The 12,029-nt window shown below is 44.8% G+C and overlaps 1 protein-coding gene across 1 annotated transcript in view; it reads right to left on the minus strand.

Annotated features, from left to right (window-relative positions):
• The window catches only part of LOC118571267, a 90,436-nt gene that overhangs the window by 72,463 nt on the left and 5,944 nt on the right, over nucleotides 1-12,029 (minus strand). Inside the window, exon 3 of the mRNA XM_036170225.1 lies at nucleotides 5,516-6,061. Within this exon, the coding sequence (XP_036026118.1) occupies nucleotides 5,516-6,061 (546 nt within the window). The remainder of the gene's footprint in view (nucleotides 1-5,515; nucleotides 6,062-12,029) is intronic.

Genomic DNA, 12,029 nt, shown 5'->3' on the forward strand with positions numbered 1-12,029 from the left:
GTGGAACCAGCAGCTGAGATGCTGCTACTGTGGTTAGCCTGAGCAATGGTGCTGGCCAGGGTAAGGGAGAGGAATAAACCAAGGTGAAACATCTTAAGTAGAAGATCAACAGGGCTTGGTGGGTGAGTTTCTTGGCTGGATGAAGCAGTTGATGGAACCAGCTAGTACAGAGAACATTCAGCCTTCCACATCTGCAGATTCTGCATCCAAGCAGTCAACTGAGCATAGAATTTTTTTTTTTTTTTACAAATTGTGTGTGTACTTGTTTGTTGTTTTGTTTTTGTTGTTTTCATTAAAGTCAGTTGCTGTTGTCCTAATCAGCAGGTGCAGCTCCACAGATACCGAGTTCAGCCACATCGGCTGTAGCCAGGCAAGATTCCATTCCCTCAGGCACCAGCTCTATCACTGCTAAAGGGAACTTTATCTAGATCTCTGTCCCTCTATAGAACTCAGGATTCAAAGGCTGAGATGAAATTCTGCTCACTCAGAAAAGCTGAATAGCAAGTAGCTAACCTTCTCTTCTAGCCCGCATCTGCCCCGAAAAAATGGGCGTCCTTCTGCTCAGCAACCACTTAAGAACCCAAGCTACAGATGGTTCCTCCCTACCACTTCCTGTTAGCTAGTTGTTGACTCAGCCTGCTGATTCCAGGTTAATTTTATTTAATCAAACAAATGTAACACGTCTTTACATCATTAGACAAACATTCCATATCATAAATGAATGTAATACATCTTAAATTAATATTACAAAACACTTGTTATCACTGTCTAAACAACACAACCACTTCTGTAGCACCCACATTGTATTAGGTATTATCAGAGATACAGAAATTACTAAAAGAATACAGAGGGACAGATTATATACAAATGTTCCATGTTGTACAAGGGAGTTGAGCATCCATGAATTTAGGGCCCTGTGGACTTCAATGATTAATCTTGACTGTCAATTTGACAGGATCTAGAATGACCTTGGAGGCTTTTCTAGATTAGGTTAGTGAAGATAGGAAGATGCTCCCTAAATGTAAGTTTATCATGCTGAGGATGAGGTCCTAGACACATCTAAAACACTAGCTGAGAACCAGAGTTCATCTCTCCCTGCTTTCTGACTGAGGATGCAATGTGGCCAGCTGCTGTAACCTCCATCCATGATGACTTCCCCACCATGATGGACTATACCTTCAAATTAGGAGCCAAAATAAACCCTTCCTTTCTTACATCACTTGTACCATGTGTTTATTTTGTCACAATAATGATAAAAGTAACTAAGACAGATCTCAAGCACCAGTTGCTTTTACTATGGACCCTCCATACACACTTGAAAGTACCACTGCATCCAAAGCTCATCATGACCCTACTTTATAGATTTTAAAAGAAGCAACAGTGTAGGAGGTAGATCACACTACCCAAGGCCACTACCAAGAAGTGCTGGAAGATGACAACCAGGATTCTGGCCTCTGTGATGGCTGAGCACACTAGCCTCTGCAACTCTGGCCACACCCCTGTCTCCTTTGTCATGCCCCCAGCTGCCCTGAACTATGTTGCCTGGCTGCCTTCACTCCCAAAGGCTCTCTCTTTCACCTCTGCTTACACTGCTTACTCAGATGCCTTCTTTCTCCCCATCAATCTCTAACTACTGTTTCCTCCTCTTCTGGGGAACTGGGGCCAGCCCATCCCTCACCACTGACACCCCAACCCACTATCACTCTTCATTTATAAATCTATCTGCTCTGGTTGATTTGCCATTTGGGAGAGAAATGGTGCTCTTTCCTTCACCCTGGGAACCTTGGGTTCGAGGGAGAGCAGGACACTTGATTTGAACTCAGCAACTGAAGACATTCCTGGAAGATGGGAATTTGTAGCTGGAGCTATTTCCAGTCTTTCCCAGGGCCGGCAGCCACTCAGATTCAAATAAACACACACACTTATATTATTTAAACTGTTTGGCCTAATGGCTCAGGCTTCTTGCTATCTAGTTCTTATATCTTAAATTAACCCATTTCTATAAATCTATACCTTGCCACATAGCCTGTGGCTTTAGCAACATATATTCACAGCATACAGGACATCCCACAGCAGGCATTTTGTCTTGTGGACACATTGAGTTGGTAATGGTAAAGGGACATGTGAGTCCAAAAGTCTAGCAGGCAGATGGTAGGCAAACCCAGCTCCTGCATGAAAGAAGTTCTGAGTTGATTTCTATATGGAGACACTTGAATAAAAATGAAGAAGGAGAAATTGCAACCTTGGCTCCTTCTTAAAGGTTTTCTGGATTCACACATTGCAATGTTGGTCCGTCCCACTGCAGTCCACCTGTACCCACTTCCAGTCAGAAGCACAAGCCTGGATATCCATTGTCTTCTAGCCTTGGCTCAAGCAGCTAGGATTCCCCACACTCCAACAAACACAGGACCGCTTCATCTCTCTCGCTCTTCCTAACTACACCCACTCACTTCCAGGCTTCAGAGCCAAACTCCCTACATCGGCATTTGGGCTCCCTCATTATCAGAGGCTAAGCGAGTTCCTTAGCCTGTCTGAGCCACAATATCTTCAAATGAATGGAGTTAACATGGGACTAGTTTCTTGAAAGGTCTTTCATGACAATTTGCTGAGGTAACTCACATAATTATTATTATAAATTAATACTATTATTAATATTTGTACTATTGTTAATCTTTGTATCCAGGCACACCCCACATTCTACTTAACACCAGAAGACTCTGTTCTCTCTAGTTGACAGAGTCTGTACCAGAAGCCGCTGTCTAGCCTTCCCAACTTGCCTTGAATGTAACCAGCTCATTCCTGCCACTGGGCCTTATTACACTTAGGATCATTTTACCAACCATCTTCCCCCTCCCGGTCCCCAATGCAGTAGAATGCCTTGCTCACTCTCTTCTAACCATTCAGGTTTCTGTTCAAACATCTCCCCAGAGACACCTCCCCTGTATAAAATAGCCACTATGATCCCTCTTTGAGTTCCTTATTACACGTCCTGAGATCCCAGATTGCCACTCAAGGCCATCCCTGCAGGTCCAAAGACAAGGCTCTTCCTGGATCAGACAGGGACATGGCTCCATGCTTTCTATTGCATGGCCACTCATTTCTCCCCAAAACAGACTTGTCACCCATCTTTAGCCTTGTACATATAGTTATGTAATGAGCTAAAAGTGGTTAAGATCCTAACTATTTAAAGGACAAGGAGGGAAATTTTGATAGTGAGTATAAAGGGCTGAGACTTCAAAAATCAAGAGTCTTCCAAATCACCCTGTTCATGCTCATCAAAGAGCATGCTACAATTATGTACTAACCCCCTCTCACCTCACATTCCTAGAATACTTGAGTTTAGGTAGTGGCATAACAGAAAAATTTATTTTAAAATATAGAAAGAACAAGTTCTAACCCTGTATGGAAAATGCACACTGGAAGGCAGCTAAGCGAGTTACTGGAGTCTGCTGCAGCTGAAATGCATAAGCCAGATCTCTCTAACCTAAAACATGAGATCTACAGTGTAACTATTCAATCTCTCTGCAACCCCAGAGCTAAGGACAGAAATAAAGCATTTATTAGACCAGTCAAATTTAATATAAAAGTTGTAGCCTCTACACTCTCTAGGCATACAGACCACCCTCCATCATGCTACCTAAACCCATATCTAGTAGAGCTGAAATGGAGCATTTTCACAAGCCGTGCAATTGTCAGGAAAATGATGAGTGTAGAAGATTACCAAGCCCCACCCAAAGACAGCAGATATTGTCTTTGTAGCATTCTATGAACGGAGGACATATTGCATGTGCCCCAGTTTGTTGTTTGTTTTTTTAGGTGGTTCAGTAAGCTGAAATCTCTGGTGGACCAACCCACCTGGGTAGCAACTGAAGTCACTCCACTATGAACCAAAGAATTAACATGGACTTGGTGCCAACTATATTCACATGTTAGGAATAGGGGAAGAAGGAAAATACTTAAAACAGCACAAATTCTAGATGATACCTGTATTTAAATCAGTTTACTTCCTTCTAAGTGTCTAAAGAAGACCCTGTGTGATTCTTAAGAATCCCCCAAGTTAATCAGCCCCATTTCCTTTTATTAATGAATATATTTGCTTTCCAAAGTAATTTCTCTTACTATGATTTCTTTTCCCATCTGGGTACCCAGCGAATCTCTAGAGTCTCTAGAAACTTATAAAATTGATTATTATGTAAACCTATTACTGATGGTATCCTGAGGGCAGCATCTACAATGATGTAAAAAAAAAAATCAGAAGTTAGACCCTTTGACAGGAAAATATGTAAATTTAACGAGGTTTTGGCAATTGAATATGCCCAGAATACCATCAGGATATTGAATTATCCCCCACATAGGAGCCAAGAAAAGAGGAAACTGTATGTCAGATGTGTGAGGAAATTCCAGAAAAAAAAGGAATATGCTTTGAATGAAAAGAAAAGCATAGGCCATTCTGTATGTTACAGTGTGTTGGTTCCCAAGAATCAATTGTAAATGCCGTGAAATACCCAAATCATCAGAAAGGGAAAGAGAGACTTCACCCTTTTAACCTTGGGGAAATGATCAGGGGACATCACAGGCCTGAGGACCAAAACCTCAACACCCAAGTGCGCCCACTGCCTCCCAGCAACCCCAGACTTCCAGGTGTCCCTGCAAAACACTGCCCAAGACTGTTCACAACCTTCCCCTTGAAACTCAGAATCTAGATGTTATCACAGCTGACTGCATGCAGGGGGAAGGGCGGGCGGGCAGACTGCTAGCTTGCTTCCTTTAACCCACGCTCTGCAGCCTTTCTGATAAAGGACTGACTAGAGAGAGAATTGCTTTTTCCCACACACAAGTAGGAACGTTGATAAGAAGCTGCCCTGCTTGCAGCATCTCAAACCTTCACTGTGACTGCCTTCAGAACTGTGCAATCAATGCCCTTACATGTCTGTACACTTTTAAGTACTCAGATACATATTCTTTAACCTAGAAATGGGGTGAGGGAATCACACCTCCGATTGCCTCAGAACTTTTATTGCCTCGATCTGATTTCCCTTTTGCATCAAAAAAAAAAAAAAATCAGTGCATATTATTTTAACTTCACGGCATCTGTCAGGGATGTTCTCGCCTCACTTTTACAGATGGAGACATGCTGGAGCAGAAAAGTTTAAATAACTTGCCCAAGGTCAGACAGGGACAAGACAGCCTCTGAGCAAACGCGCGTCCCCCAAGTCCAAGGCTCAAATCCTAAACAGGACCTCACACCCCGTGTCCCTTGTGAGAACTCCAGAGAAAGTGGAATTTTTATGGAGTCCCGAGGCTCCCTAATGTGAGCCTTTTGGGGTCCCCGGACTCTACTCGCAGGTACCCTCCTCCTGGCTCCCAAGCATCCTCCGGGTGATGCCGATGTGGGTCCCTGAGCCCAAGGGTTCACCTCCCTCCCTGGTAGCCTCCACAGAACATAGCCAACCCCGAAGTTTCCCGGGGTGCCGGTTCGGCTCCCACGCCCCGCCGGCCCGCCCGCCAGCCGTACCGTAGGCGGTGAGGGAAGCCATCCTGGCTCGGGTCCGGCGCAGGCTGGCCAGCGCGTCGGCGAGAGCGGCCGCCTGAGCGCCGCGCCCCTGGACGGCGAGCCCCCGGCCCGGCGAGTGCATGCGCTCGGCTCCCACGGCGCGGGGCCGGGCTCCGGAGCATGCCCAGTCAACCCGCCACGCTCCGGAGAGGTGCGGCGTACTGGGGGCCTCGGTCGGGGTTCTGCGGCGAGGGCGTGGGCAGCGGGCGAGCTCCGGGGGGCTCCGCGGGGATGCAACCGTGGCGGTGCAGAAAGGAGGGCGGCGGCCGGAGGGACCCGGCTGGGTGCGAGCCAAACGCTGCCTCCCTTCCCTGACCCCGGGCGGATGGGGATGGTCCAGGTGATGAGGACTAAGCCCGGGAGTCCCGGGAGGATCTGCAACCTCCCTGACTAAGCCTCTGGCACTTCCCAGGCGAGATCCACCCGAGAAGAGCGCGAGCCCAGGACGCAGGGGGTGGGTCCGACGGTCTGTGACTCTCAGGCACCATGCCCAGCCCAGGGGACGGGCTTAGAAAGGGTTGGCCTGGCCTCTGAGGCCAAAGCCCCAGGGGAGGGCGGCAACCTTGACTGGAGGACTTTTAGTGTAGGTGTGGAGCGCCAAGTCGGAAATTCGGACCATGGCAGTTCAGACCGGTTGCAGCACATTATCCTTCCACCTTTAGTGGGACTTTGGAAGTTGTGAGCAGCCTTCTGCCTCACTCCCACTACTTTGGCCCTGCCTCCTGGTGGAGCTGGAACACAGTTTGCTGAATGACTGAAGGGTTTGCCTCTTGGCAAACCCACCCATCCTGTTTTGAGAACACTGGTTTGGAAATCACCTGGCTGGGAAATGGAGAGTGGATGGATGAAAGAGAGCTGAGCAGCTGTGGGCAGCGGAGGATCACGAGGCAAGGAAAGGTGACGCGATGGCCCTGGGGTCGGGTGCACTGGAGGCTTTGCAGTTCCTAACTATACAAGTCTTGCAGACACAATGATCACATCCTTGACATTGTGGCGCCACGTTGATGATGATGGCAATCCCAGCTTTAAAGAACCGGCATCTAATGAATTTGGATAGAAGAGACGCCAACAAGGCTAGTCTTCCTTGCTTGGGACTATGTCACCTCTTGGGGCAACACACAAGGAGGGAGAAATTTGACAGGGCAAGACCTGGAGACTTTTTAGGAGGCATTTTGAGATGCTTGGCAGAGTGCACCCCAGCTTTCAGCCTTTGCCTAACCCAGCTTTCCAAATTCCACTTCCCTTTGGGCTAGTGGCCTAGAGCAGCGAGGTACAGCAGGTAACCAGTGAGCCAGGCTCTAGGAAACATCAGTGCTCACACTTCCTCCTTTTGGGAGTAAGGAGGCCAGGACCAGAGAAGGGCCAGGCTAACTCCAGGTAGTTAGGTTTTATTCAGCATCAGTCAGCTACCTTCCAGCTGAGTGAGCCTTCTCCAGACACTTTCTTAGAGCGCCATTGCACTATCTGCAGTTAATACTCCCATACCCACCGCACAGGATAGTCACGGGGATTGGCTGGACTCTGGAGAGTGTCATCTCCAGGCTCTGCCTCTACTTTCTGTCCAAGGCTGCTTCTCCATCCGGGTTTCTTTACCGTGGCTCTGCTCAACTCTACTTAAAGCTGAACGTGAGCCCGTGGTCATCCATCTAGTCTTCAAGTGGGGCTCCTGACTGGAAGTGCCCTCCAAGCCTCCACTTTGGTCTCAGAAGCCTCTATGGCACCTCACCCTACCCAGCACTCCCCAGCTTCCCTGGCTGAGTGTCCTCTCTCCTGGTGGCCTTCCAGAAACCTGAAGCTGCCTCTGCCTCCCCTGGTGTTCCCAAGGCCACGAAGGGTGGGCTGTAACCTCTAGTCCTTTCTCCTGCTGCCGCTGTTCCAGCTCGGGTAGAGTCGTGAGGAATGACAATCATAATGAGTTACAAATTGCACGTTAATTCTTCTTGGCAGCTCCTTCTAATTAGCAAGAACTAATAGACAGTGTCTAATTAACTAACTCTTCTCTTAGGGCAACTTCTGCCCAGGCAAGTCCTTCAAATATTTAGACCCTTTGGCAGAATTGAGGTCGTGAACTCCGTGCCTCCTTTTGAGGAACTGATGGCAAAAACCTACTTTACTCTTTGTGAGGTTGGTGTTGAACCTGTCCCTTGTTCTCAGGTCCTGTGCGGTGCCTGAGACCTTGAAGCAGCCTATACCTGGGGTGCCTGTGTGCAGCAGGAGGGGGGCTCTGCGGCTGCCTCCCACCCTTGGGGAACAAGGCAGATGAAGAGTTGTGAAGCCACCAGAAACAGTGGCAGAATCCCCCTGGGGTAGCAAGTGGCTCTCTCTGCAGGATTCTCACAGGACTTCACCAAGGCAGTGACATTTGAAAGAGGAATTCAGGATTTGTAAGTTGCCAGTAACACGTCTTAAAGATAAGCCTATCCGTCAAACTTTATGTTTTATTCATTTGCCCTGTTTTCAGGGATAAAATACAAACTACTGTAACCTTGATGAAAGCTATGCTCTAAATCTTTCCAGAAAAGTGCTTTTGTTGTGCTGTGTTGTTTTGTTTTGTTTTTGCCCATGATGGATTAAAGAAAACTATTCCCCTCTTTATTATGTTTTATAAATGACATGTCTGTTTCTTTCTGAGGACAAACACTCATCTCTTGTCAGATTCTGGCGAAATGATGTTAAGTTAACATTTTATATTCAGAACAATCTGGATGGAGTTTAAGTTCATCTCGTTATTTTATGTTCATACTTATGAACAACATCATCACATACCTCCAACCCTGTGTGGGAAATTAAAAACTGCCATAAAAAGCCATTTTCCATGCCCTAGAAACTGTTTTCTTTTTTAAATACCACCTTTCTAATCCACGGTGGGCACTATGAAATCAGGAGTCCTATGCAGCAAATATTTACTCTGAAGTTTGCCCATTAAATGGTCTCCTGAAATGGGAAGGGACATGTATGTTGTTCAGAACAGGACAGGAGGGGATGTGGGAAGCTTGACCGAATTCTCTAAGCAGGGAACTACACACCAACAGGATTGGGGTCTTATTTTTCTTAATTTCACTCACAGTGCTTTGCATAGAACTCTGGGCAATAGAACAAAACAAGTGTTTATCACTGACTCCCAAAAGGCAGAGTCATGAAAGATTTAGAAGTGACCACAGGGTCTGGGTCAGCCTAAGTGCATACTGTAAATGAACTGCTTATTAGTTTACCTTGGGTAGAAACTCAACCCATGGCTTCTGTTTTTCTGTACAATGGAGCTGTTAGTAATGACAGTAATGACTTTGGTGCAGATGAGTGTGGTGGTATTGTGTTCCCCAAAATATTGTGCACCCTAATAAATTTGTCTGGAGTCAGAGAACAGACAGCTACTAGATACAGAACCAAAAATGGTGGCTAGAAAATGGGTTAGAGCAAGCTATAGCAGAAGCTAGGCTGTGGTGGTACACGCCTTTAATCCCAGCATTTGGGAGCAGAGCTAGCCGGATCTCTGAGTTCAAGGCCACTTTAGAAATAGCTAGGCTTGGTGACACAGCCCTTAATCCCAGAAATCCAGCCTTTAATCAATCCCAGGGAGTGATAGCAGAAAGCAGAAAGGTATATAAGGCCTGAGGACCAGGAACTAAGTTAGTTAAGCGTTTGACTGGTTAAGCATTCAGGCTTTGGAGCAGTACAGTTCAGCTGAGATTCATGTGGAGGAGGACTCAGAAGCTTCCAGCCTGAGGAAACAGACCAGCTGAGGAACTGGCGAGGTGAGGAAACTGTGGCTTGTTTTGCTTCTCTGATCTTCCAGCATTCACCCTAATAACTGGCCTCGGGTTTGTTTTTATTAATAAGAACTTCTAACAATTCTGCTACAGATGAGTGGTACATACTCATCATCCCAGTGTCCTGAAGGCTGATGTAGCCAAACTGAGACATATAGGGAGACACTCTTAGAATCACCTTTATCCAAAAAGAAGTTCTCAATGGCTGGTAATGCCAGTACTACCACTCCAGGATCCTCTGGAAGAACCCAGAGACTGCCAACCAATTAGTCTTTCCTTTCCTGTCACTGTGAAACAATCTTCAGAATATGTACTAACTAACACTGCGCCCTCCAGACACAAATCAAACAGGGTATTGGTTTGTCAGGCTTAATCCTTGAGGTGCTAGGATGTGGGGACTTTCAGGAGATCCAAGTTGCCCAGTGTTATTTTTATGTATATCTAAAGCTTATTCTCAAAATATGAGAAATGTATCGACAAAAACAGCTTTTTAACTGAATGTGTGCAGTTCCCTTGTGAAACAGCCCATGTTTTTGGATCATTAGGGCCACTGTTCTCCGGGATGATCCCTGAGCTCTGAGTAATAGCATGTAACTTTAGAGTTTCTCAGTTGTTATATAACGAGGTCCTCGCTCTGCTCACACTGTGTTAGATGACAGTGGGGCTGTAGCTCCCTCTTCCAGTTCTCGCTGTCACTGCCCTTCCTGAAGTCATTTCTCCTGTCAAAGTGGTGTGGGTTGCCCTCTCTCACCAAGTGTCACTTGAGATTAGAACAGTATTATATTTGTCCCGAGATTCAAAGCACATGCCATCACTGTATGTGTCTGTACAAATCTATCTTGGATGCTGGACCAAGTGATGATTAGAAACCAATAAATGCATATAAATGTCTAGATAATTTGAAATCTTCCTTTTTTACTTTTCTTTAGTATTTAAGATTTCCAGGAAGGAAATAGTCTGAAAATATCACAAATCTTTTTCTTTATGCTATCTCTTACTATATTTACATATGTGTATATATGTATACATGAACAATTTAAGACAAAGAGGCCGTGAATTTGTAATGGAACAGATCAGGGTATGGGAGATATTGGAGGGAAGAAAGAGAAGGAGGAAATGATGAAATTATATTCTAATTAAAAAGAGTATTGCTAATCTTTGAAAATGATATTCACTATGACTATAAAATGTCATACTAAACATATCAATGAAGGTGAGAATTATATAAGAAATACAGATATATAATACTTGTCAAACTTTACTCCTAACAAGTACATAATCAATTTTAAGTAGTGTCTGAGATGTAAATAAGGTACAAACTACATATTTCAATTGTGATCAAAGGTTGCAAAATGTCAACATTTGAGAAAAAGTTCAACTTCCACAGTTTCACCCATCTTTGAAGATACATAATTTTTGCAGAATCAGGGTCCAAAAGTTCACATTGCAGGCATCTTCCTAAGAGGCTCCTGAGGCATGGCCTATTTTATATTGCACACCTCAGGACTACAGGATCTATTTATATTCTGCTTAAGCTCCTGATGTCGTTTGAATATTTTTTAAATACTTTGTGAGTTTAGAGACAAGTTCCAGTAAATTTCAACTGCCCCTCAAATTCCAGCCCTTTCTCCTAAATATGATTCATTGCTTCAGAGAAATGAGGCAATTTCATAAGGCTCTGAATCTGTTAATCTGTTGCATTCTATAATAATGTGGTTGCAGGTAAATCACATTGCTGAGACATTGTTATGAAAAAACAAATTCTCCACCACTAAAATAAGATGTTTGAACCCAAAAAATACTGTGGATGTTTAATTAGAGAGAGTACCGTGAACATCTCACTGGGATTGGCTGTGATGTATTTGATCTCTAGCATAGTTACTTGACATCAACAAAGCCCATTACTACTCTCTTTCCTCCTGTGATGGAAAAGACACAAGTACCAGTTACATCTCTAGGTTTACCTCTGACAGAAAACAGGAACAGTTGCCTTCAAAATATATTTTCTTTGCTATTTTACTGATAGAAACCTAGTTATATTCGTCATACAAAGGTTCTCAAGTGAAATTCTTAATTCCCCAGCTTCCTTTGCAGCTGTATAGAGACCACCAGGCATAGTCAAAAGATTTAAATGTGGGGTCTGCTTACAACGATGGCTGCCTATGTTCTGTTTTCTCCATTCCTTTTCTCTCCTTTGCGCCAATTTGAGAATGAGAATTAGAACCTTCAGGGTCACTTGGGGCCGGTATAAGAAAGACCCAATGAATCTCAGGACTAAAAATGTGGGCATCATCAAGCTGATAAACAAACACCAGCAAACATCTGCTTCCTGGTTTCATTTCATTTGATGTGAGGAAAACAAACTGTCTGTATAAGCCACTGAAGTTGTGTGTTTTGTTATCGTCAACTCACAGCTGCCCTAATGTTACCCCCACCTTACTCAGTCTCTCATGTAATCAGGTGGAGAGGAAATCCTTCCTCTGATCCCTAATGGAAATCAAGAACTGGATTGCTAACACATTAATTAGAACAGCTGTGCCTGCACCTGTCTACTAATGAGCTGCCCCACAAGAATTTTCCCCATCTACTGTAAAATCAGCACTTCAATAAATAATTATTTATATTATTCTGAAACTGCCCTGTCCCCAAAATTCAAAGGCCCAAATATGCCTGAAATAATCGTCTTTTTGAGATGAGTTCTGTGGGTG

Source organism: Onychomys torridus, chromosome 20 (genome assembly GCF_903995425.1).
Source record: "Onychomys torridus chromosome 20, mOncTor1.1, whole genome shotgun sequence".
Taxonomy (NCBI): Eukaryota; Metazoa; Chordata; class Mammalia; order Rodentia; family Cricetidae; genus Onychomys; species Onychomys torridus.